We start from the raw sequence: 9,663 nt of genomic DNA, 5'->3' as shown, positions 1-9,663 counted from the left end.
TTTGAATCTCATTATCAATAAATACGCATAATAAAAAATTATAAAAAATACATGATAAAAAAGTATATATTAAGACGAATAAACAGATTTCACATAGATATATTTTATCTTTTAAATATGTCGTCAAAAATATTAATTAAATTTGTCTCTCCTTAAGGTAGAATATTCCAAACGATAAGAACATTAAAGAACGGAGAGTGTATTATTTTAACTATTGATCTGATATATGATATCCCTTACACTAATTCTATTTGACTATAAATGTATTTAATAATTTATTTAATGATTTTTTTACAAATATGCAAAAATATTTTTCTTAAAAATAATCTTTAATGGGGTACTTAGAAGCCAATTACCACAATAAACAAACAATCTTAACTATTAATTTTTTACACCGTAAAATCTCTGCCATTGATTTTTCATATATAATTTTTAAAAATGATTATATGCAAATAAATAAAATACTTAAAAAAAGTAAATTATTTCCAAAACAAAAGTTTTATTTTACCACAAATTAATAAGTATTTCAAGTAAGTCCCAATAATTTCAAAGTTTTTAAAAATATTTTATAAATTTTGATCTTATCAAATTTATCATAGACCATAGTGGAAACATGTTGGATTGATTCAAATTATGTTAGTAAGAGTCTAACTAGTGGTTAAGTGGGTAGTTACTATTTAAGAGTCATTACTAATTAGTTGGAGTAAGTTATGGGATCATTGTAATGAGAAAGTTAGTGTTACACATTTTTATGTATTTCTCTCAACAAGGCATCAAGAGCCAGCGTTTATAATCCGGAGTAGTGAGGCAAACAAAAAAAAAAAAAAAAAAAAAAAAAAAAAGAGAGAAGAGATAAAGAAGGTGGTGAGGGCAATTAAAAAAAATTGTTTGTAGGTGTGGTTATATGTCAGTTTTTGTTGAGTAACGAGTGTTTTGGGTGTTATGTCAGTTGTTTTCAGTATGTTTTTCACCAAAAAAAGAGTGAGTATGAGTAATAGAAAATGGTAAGTTGTGTGGGAAAGAAAACACATGTAATTTTAAGTGAATTAAAATTGTTATGAGTGTTTGATGTCCAATAATGTCAAGTGTTGGCTTTTATGTTTTTATGTGTTTTATGGGTTCCTTTTAATTAGCTTATAAAAAAAGTTTGCTCGAGTGTTATGATGAAAAAGGGAGGGGTATTGAGTAAGTTGAGGTTTAGTAGCAATCTTCACAAGTGTGAAAGTCGTGTTCAAGGCAGAAACGATTTATTAAGTTATGATCGTGGTTATGAAGTCAAGTGTTTGTTCATGAAATAATACTCTTTACGTGTTCTTGTGTGGTATAGTATTGATCCATGGAAATGGATGGTATTTTTGTGGTGAATGTGTGTTAAAGTCATATCGCAATGGATTGTATTTTTGTGGTGAATGTATGTTAAAGTCACATCGCAATGGCTTATTGTGTTGGTTTGTTCGGGGGTAATATAGTGATGTGTTGGGTATCATTAAAATTTTAAGTTTTAAGTTTCAGTGGTGATGCAAGTATGTTAAATTAAATCAAGTTCAAGTTGTTCAAGTCAAGGATTGTTTTTTATGAAATTTTGAATCAAGGGGAATGTTGGATTGATTTAAATTATGTTAGTAAGAGTCAAAGTAGTGGGTAGTTACTATTTAAGAGTAAGTGGATCATGGAATAAACTCCCTATTTTCATGTGTAGTTAGTTACTTAGTTTTTCTATTTAACAGGTACTTGTGGGGCGTCTCATTTTTTGTCCTCCACTCGTCTTGATTTGACTTATGGGGTACACATATTGGCTTAGTTCATACATGTTTATTCATGTTGTGCGTTGCTTAAAAGGATCACCGGGTCAGGGAATTTTTCTTAGTAGTGACTGTGATTTGCATCTTTCTGGTTGGTGTGATTCAACTTGACAGGTTATCCTTTGACTCGACGTTCTCTTTCAGGTTGGCTAATTTTTCTTGGGGCTTCTCATGTGTCCCGGAACAACAAGAAACAAAGTATTGTGTCTTGTTCTTTGGCTGATGCAGAATATAGGATAATGGTTGTTATCACTTCTGAGTTAAAGTGGCTTAAAGCCCTTCTTTACTGTTTAGGGGTTGATCATGCTCGGGTTATGTAAAGTGAGTATTAAGTGATTTGCTGACATTTTATTTGGCCTTTAGTGACAAATAATTGTTACTATAGTTTATAATGACATTTATGAGAAATGTCACTAGATTCTATCTCTTGAAAATCTTTAGTATGATTTTTTATTATGTTGCTAATGTGTCTAATAAATATCATTAAATCCATTATATATACCATTAGAAATAAAGTAGTGCATTTAAATTAAATGTCGCTAAAAATTATATTCCACTAGCTAAAAGTATATTATGTAGTAAGTAAAAATATAAAATGTAATTTTTGGAGAAGTAGCTAAGAAAATGTGGGTGGAAATGAAAAACAATATACATATATAGATGAAAATTAATAAAAGGGATGAGTGATGATTTAAAATAAAAATAGAATAAATATGGTAGGAGAAACTGAATAAAAATCATGGCATTCCAAGAGCTGAGGGAATAGCTCAAAGTTAATACGTAAATTGACATAGTTTTCATCTAATTTGTCCCTGCATGTAGAAGAGCTAAGGGAATAGCAACCCCACGACCCAATACACTAGTATCTATACAATATATTAACGAAGAAATGATTAGAATTAACAAATATTGTCTTAATTACATAGTGATTAAAATAAATTAATTTATAGTTTTAATATGCTTAGGAGTATATAATAATTTAATTACACATATAAGATTACTGTTTTTATTTAAATAATTCATGAATCGTAATTGACACGAAAATCTATTTGATAATAAAAAAATCTTAACATTAAGGTTTTGCTAACAATCAAATTACAAATTACGCCTTTGTAAGTGAAAAGAAATAAAAACGCCTTGACCTTGATCTAAATTCTTTAATTTTTTGGGTTGCTAAAAATATGATTTTTGTTTATTAAAAAGTTGTGATAATATTCGAGTTTTAGAAAGTATATTTACTAATACTAAGATTTGAAATACACTAGAAAATTATGAAAAATGATCTAATTAACCATATACAAATGGTAATACAATTTTTTTGTATGAAACAGTCTTATAGTGAGACACGCTTCATACTTGCGTTGAATAGTCCAACTAACATAATTATTAGCACATAAACTCTTTATTTTAAAGTTAACTCATCAAAAGGCGACCTCTCATAAAAATAACTCAAGCGTCAAAATTGTCATGGACATTTTTGAAATGACTCTGTTTTCTGAATTTTAACGTTAATGAATTGTTTGCCATGCATTGCCGATTTGTGAAACATTTACACTTATGCTGGAAAGGCAATTAATTATTATACTATTATTATTTTAACTATATGATTATCTTTCAAATAAAAAACTGTGATTAAATCATTTACACTAATTCTTTTTGGCTATAAATATAGTTAATAATTTTGTTAGAGCAAGCACCAAATTATCCTTATGTGGAGGATCTTTAGAGTGCCGTGATGAAGGTGCAACGAAGAACAAGAGTGTGATGCACAAGGAAGAGCTTGATCAATGCAAGAGAGTGCACCAAGGGGGTCTTGGAGTGTGCCTTGATCGAGGCAAAGCACAGAAGGGGACTAGCTTGAGCGAGGCAGCAACACAGTAGAAGATCAGAAGCTGTGGAAGACCCGCTCGACTGGTCGAGCAGGTTGGCTCAGTCGAGCGTGGTACAGGGCCCAATTTCGCAACTTTCTGTTTCGTGGACTGTTTTACTTGGGGCATTTAGGGCTTCGACCTAGGGCTTTTAATATGTTATGGGACTATATAAAAGTTTCTAAGAACATCATTAGAAGAGTGTGGTAAGGCTAATGCGCATTAGAAAGGCTAGGGTTTGAGAACCAAGAGAGTTTCTTCTTCTATGTATTAGATTGTAGGTGATCTTCACTATGGAATGGAAGCACTATCTTAAGAGCTTGTTCTCATGTGCGTTTGGTTAGTCATTAATGTATTGTTGAATAGATTAATGAAAGTAATCATCTTTTGAGGGGGAGGTATCATTGGATACCTCATAAACACATTGTGTTGATTGTTGTTGTGTCTCTTGATTATGCTTTTTTTTCACTCATCTTCTACTCATAGTTCTATCATTGTTGGGCCTGAGCTATTCGCTTTCAAATTTACTTATTAAATATTTTTTTATAAATCTGTAAAAATATTTTTTTATTATAAAACACTATATTCCTAACAAAACCATCATATTTCGACAGACGTTCGTAATTTCAAAAAAATAAAAAAAATAAAAACTACCATATTCCAATCAACTTATCGTATGCGGCGCTTTTTTAATCATCATTTATAAAGTTTTTATACGTTTTAACGTTGTTATCTACAATTTGTGACACTTTACTTAATAATATTTTTTAATTCAAAGAAAATAACATCACGTATAATAAATATAAAAAGAATATATAAAATTGTATAACTACTACAAAATATATGCAAGTTTTGGAGGAATATTTGTTAAATAGTTGGAAATATAAAGATTATTTTTGAATGCTTTTAAATTTTTTTGGTTAGAATATTTGTTAAATAGTTTTAGTTTGAAAATAGTGGTTGGCTTTACTAGAGTTACCTTGTTTGTTGTACGTTAAAGTTAAGAGTTTTATCTTTCAAAAAAAATCCTTTTGCTGGTTTCCTTTAGAAAAAATTATCAGAAATAATGTAATTTATTTCTCTGTAATAATAGTAATTTTTGATTAATCATGACTAATACCAATTTAAAGGGGTGTTTTCCTAAAATATCCTTAACATGTTAAAAATTAAAGTATAAGAGATTATATAACAAAAAAATTAGTAAATTAGCTAATAAAGTACTATTATTCTAGAAAAAAAATCCCTAAATTAGTATTATTTATGATTAATCAAAAGTAGGTATTATTGAAAGGAAATTAGTAAAAAGTAATAATAACTGATTAAGATTACAACAAATCATATTTAATTCAAAGGGCAACCCAAATTGATAGTACATGTGGATGGCTTATTGAAGGAAATATTAGAATCAAAGAAAATAACAAATACACTTAAAACTCTTTAATTAAATGCAGACATAAATAGAAAGATCGTGAATCGGCCATTTTGCTGGTGGGAGCCATAACATCCAAGCACTGCCTAAACTTAAGATCATTCTGTTCCATATAGCACAAAAATTGAATTGGATTCAATATATACTAATTATGCATAACTAAAATTTCAAAATAATTAATATAATAAAAATATGCGACTGAACGATTCAAATAAGATGTAACTTGATTATGTTTTTTCTTAAATATTAACCATATTATATAAAATATGCTTGAACGATAAACTTGTCAATAACCGTAATTTAGCTGAATGTAGGAAGTATATATCAATTACCAAGCATAGCCGTGGGCTTTCGCCAGGGGCCCAATTTTTTAGGGCCCAAAATTACTTATAATTTATGTTATTTGCTATGCAATATGAGTTATTCGGATATTTTATATAAAATAGATAAATTTTCAACAATACAAAACAAAAAGAGTATTATATAATTTACTTCGCCTTAAGTTTTTAAGGACCTTTTTATCCTTTTGCTATGGGCCTTAAACTAATTTTGAAGTTAATAAGCATTGAGGTTACCTATTGAGCATAGATTCCAAGAGAATAAAGGTAGTCATCAGCATGTCCAAAGAATCCAACAATGCGTCCATTAAATTCGTCAGGAAATGAAAACACATTACAATTTTTGGTATCCTCCCCGGTTCCAAATGGTCCATAACCATCCTGACGAAGATTTGTATGTATCTTCAATGTGGAGATCACACGTTCATTATTGGCGAATTCATATTCTCCAGAAGTTCCACTTATTTTTGTTATGTATTCTTCAGACTTTAGCATAATCTTGATGACATTAACATAAGCCAAAACACAAAGATGTGTTACATGGTGGAAATATAGCTAATGATTAGATAGTGAAACTATCTTTATTAATTAAACTGACTTATTTACATTTAGTTAGTTAAAGTTATTATTTACTATTTTAAAGCAATCAATTACAAAAATTGACTAACTATATATAGTGTCACTATTGCTTGGTGTAGTATAAAATTGATTTTTATTGTCCCAAAAAATCATTTTTGACAAAATATGTATATACGCTTTTGTCTAGAGGTGTTCATTCGGGTGATCGAGTCGGTTTCGGATAGGTGTCATTCGGTTCAGTTGTATTTCGGATCGGTTATTTTTCGGATGCGTGTTATGGCGGGTCACACTCGGGTCAGGTTGGTTAGTCACGGTTCGGTTGAAGATCAGTTATTTGAGCTATCGAGTTACCATCGGTTCGGTTTCGGTTAAAGTTCGTGTTGAGTAGACTATCGGTCTCGGACTGTCATCGGTTAATAATTGGTTCGGTTTTACCGGGTACAGATCGGGTTCAGGTATTATTTTCCAGTAGATTTCGGCTACAAATTAATAATTACTATAGATCGAGTCAATATCAGATTAAGTTGTTAGACATTTTTTAATTGATAATAAGATTCCCCTAAGTTAAGGCAAAATAGTTAAAATGCAAATCAGTTAGTGATTATTACTATATTACTTTTACTTGTTTGACTGTAAGTTAAAATTAAAGTTTTATCATTTTTATCTAAATTGATTAAAAATAGTTAAATAAACATTGACCATTGATTATTAACTCTAATATATGAAACCATGTATGTATAAAATTTAATTTATTAAAATTTCTATTACTTTATTAGATTAACTAATAAGATGATTGAATATGAGTCGATCATACCTCTATGTTAAAAATTGGTTCAGGTTTATAGCATTTTGATTAAAAGTTCGTTCGGGTTAAGTCTATTTTAGCCGGATCAAGTTCAGTTTTGAGCATGATTCGGGTCGGGTATGACTCGGGTCGGTCACTATTAGGTTCGGGTAATCTCGGTTAACGGTTATATGTCGATTATAAAAATCGATCGCAGTTCGGGTTCGATTTTACGATTTCAGTCGTAAATCGGTTCGGGCGCAACTTCGGTTTGGATAATGTCGGTTCGATAAACCTAAAAAAGAAAAATATTTTTGGGTCGGTTAACTTTCGATTTAGGTCCGGATTTTCGGGTCGGGTCACATTTGAACAACTCTACTTTTGTCCCTCTAGGATAATCGTAAAGAAAAATTGATTCATTTTAAGGAAAAGGTAAATATTTGGTAATAAATAAAGAAAGAGATGATATATATATAAATGAAATTAAAAAAGAGTTAGAATATATGAATACATTAAAAAAAAGTGGTGAATCATTGTTTAAAAATATAAATGATGCTAAATAAGAGGGACAAACTTAAAATGGATAATTATGCTAAGTGAGAGACGATTAAAGTAGCATTACAAATTAATTGCAATATTACAAAATAATGCACTATTCATTTATCATCCTAATTTATGATTATGTTTTAATTTAAAAGTTAAAACATAGTCAAGTGCGATTTTATTTGATTCGTCTCAATGCAAAAGATTATTAATATCAATTTTTTTAATAATTTTTTATCATACATAATTAGAGATATTAAAAATTAGGCTCCGTAAAAAACAAGTGTTGAAAGTATTTTAGAAGGAAGAGTATATACTTATATGTTTGTGTGACTATAAGTGAATAATAAAATGTAGAGTAAGTATCCAACCTTAGATTCATTATTGATTAAGGTGCCACCAAAGGCAGACAAAGCACTTGCGGAAACCAACCCAATTGCATTGATGCATTTTCCATGCCTTATAATCACTTCTTTTATAACTTCATTCCCATCGATCTTAGTGGAGAACTGTTGACCTTTCAATTGATTTCCATACGGTCCATACTGCACAATTTTCTGTTTAATTTGTGCAACCGTTTTAACTGTTTAGTTAGTACCATGCTCAAACAGTGGCTCATCCAAAAAAATAATGTTAAAAAGTAAATTTAATTAAAATGCACTTAATAAGTTTTAAATTCCGATTATTTATGTGGAAGATAATACACTAACCAACTCATCTAGGTACATATTTACATATACTATTTGATTTTATTTTAAATTTAAATTACGTCAACTGACCTCAATATATATATATATATAATTGGGCTCACTCATATAGATATATCAAAGAAAACTTTGTATCATATAAATCTTGATGAGTTTTCATGTGAAGTGAATTAAGTAATCCACTGAATTATATGTTTGTTATACTCTTTCTTTTTATTTGATGTGGAATTATATATGTGTAGTTCTTTGACATTTCAATTTTTTTAAATTAAATCTTGAAATATTCATAATATTTAAATTTTAATTCATTTATTTGTTAAATAAAGTATTTTATTGCTTGATAAAATTAAAACTTGTAAATCGATTATCCTTTTAATAATATAATGAGAAACAAATAACCTTATTTCCGTAGACTCCAATTGATTGTAGGTAATTATTTAAAGTTCCAAAAAAGCCAAGAACACGACCACCGGATGGAATTGTTGATGAAAACTCAGAAAGATCCTTCGTGGCTTGTGTACCTCCATAAGGGCCGTACCCATCGGGCTGCAAATTAGTATATATCTTGAGCTTAGCCACTTCACGATTCGAATTCCATGTCCCAATTGCTCCACTTATCCGTGTAATGTACTCCCCATCTTTCAGTTCTATCTATAATAAAATAATAAATTTATTTTATAAATTATTTTCTCTAGTTGTTGAAACTAAAAAGTTTTTCGCTTTTACTTATGTTTAATATACGTATTCTCACTTTTATGAAATAATAACTAAAGTATGACTAGTTTAATTTACATTATGGTCTAAAAAATTCATTTATAAACGATTAATTTAAATTTTTGATTAAACTAATATCTCGACAAATTTCAGACAATGCGAACCATAAATAAGGAAAATCTAAAGGTTGAGAAAGAGTACGACCTTAAATTCGTTAGGGCCACCATCACCGCCAAACTTGCGCCGATTTGTGACAGGACCAAAAGCTGTGGGCTTTGTAGTGGCAAACACAATTGAATCAACCAAAGCGCCAGTTTTTAGGATTATTTGGGTTATATATTCATTGGGGTCAAGCACCAACGACCATTTTACACCACTTTGATTGCCAAAAGGCCCGTACGTCTCAACATCCACGCCTGCTTGTTGCTTTAAAAACAAAGGCACATTACTTTTTCTATTAGTAATGGAACCAAATGACTGGTAACACAATAAGTCTTATATGAGAAAGTCTTATCGTGAATCAAGCCCATACAAGCAGTCTATTAGCAAAAATAAAAAATACAGTAAATTTAAATTTACACTTGCACAGAAAACAAATTTTTAAAGAGTTTAAACTGATTTAATTAAGATCATCTCAAATTAAAACGACTTTAATCAAGAATTAATGAATCATGATAAACTGTGAAGGAACTAGTGAAGTACTTTTATCTAGTAGTACAATATATATAACATCACTTGCAAATTAATAAATTATTTAAAAATAATACTTAATTACCTTCGCAATCGTTCCAGCCATTTTGTTGATTTAATAAGGTTGTTTGAATAGCTGATGAAGTTTATTTGGAATGATATCAGCTGTTACAAAGTTATAGTTCTTGTGCTGTGATGCTGAGAATGAT

The 9,663-nt window shown here is 29.5% G+C and overlaps 1 protein-coding gene across 2 annotated transcripts; it reads right to left on the bottom strand.

Moving 5' to 3' along the window:
* Window positions 1-4,949: 4,949 nt before the first annotated feature.
* On the bottom strand, window positions 4,950-9,663 carry LOC130804785 (jacalin-related lectin 35-like). 2 transcript variants are annotated; one of them, XM_057669378.1, is made up of 6 exons: window positions 9,540-9,663; window positions 8,969-9,190; window positions 8,450-8,701; window positions 7,715-7,900; window positions 5,675-5,935; window positions 4,950-5,202 (listed from the first exon to the last, which is right to left on the bottom strand). In XM_057669378.1, exons 1-5 carry the CDS (start codon window positions 9,558-9,560, stop codon window positions 5,675-5,677), a joined length of 942 nt encoding a protein of 313 aa, XP_057525361.1. In that variant the 5' UTR covers window positions 9,561-9,663; the 3' UTR covers window positions 4,950-5,202. The 2 variants fall into 2 exon arrangements, with proteins under 2 accessions (XP_057525361.1, XP_057525363.1); XM_057669380.1 differs by lacking the exon at window positions 4,950-5,202 and having other exon boundaries at window positions 5,634-5,935.

Source organism: Amaranthus tricolor, chromosome 17 (genome assembly GCF_026212465.1).
Source record: "Amaranthus tricolor cultivar Red isolate AtriRed21 chromosome 17, ASM2621246v1, whole genome shotgun sequence".
Classification (NCBI taxonomy): domain Eukaryota; kingdom Viridiplantae; phylum Streptophyta; class Magnoliopsida; order Caryophyllales; family Amaranthaceae; genus Amaranthus; species Amaranthus tricolor.
The sequence above is the reverse complement of the archived record's forward strand: the minus strand, read 5'-3'. Positions and strand labels throughout refer to the sequence as shown.

Excerpts from the sequence above, each read along its gene's own strand:
- LOC130804785 (XM_057669378.1), bottom strand. The coding sequence starts at position 9,560 with ATGGCTGGAACGATTGCGAAG. Across the intron at positions 8,702-8,968 it reads GTGGCCCTAACGAATTTAAG|ATAGAACTGAAAGATGGGGA; the intron begins GTCGTACTCTTT and ends ATTTTATTATAG. Across the intron at positions 5,936-7,714 it reads TAATCAATAATGAATCTAAG|ATTATGCTAAAGTCTGAAGA; the intron begins GTTGGATACTTA and ends AATGTCATCAAG.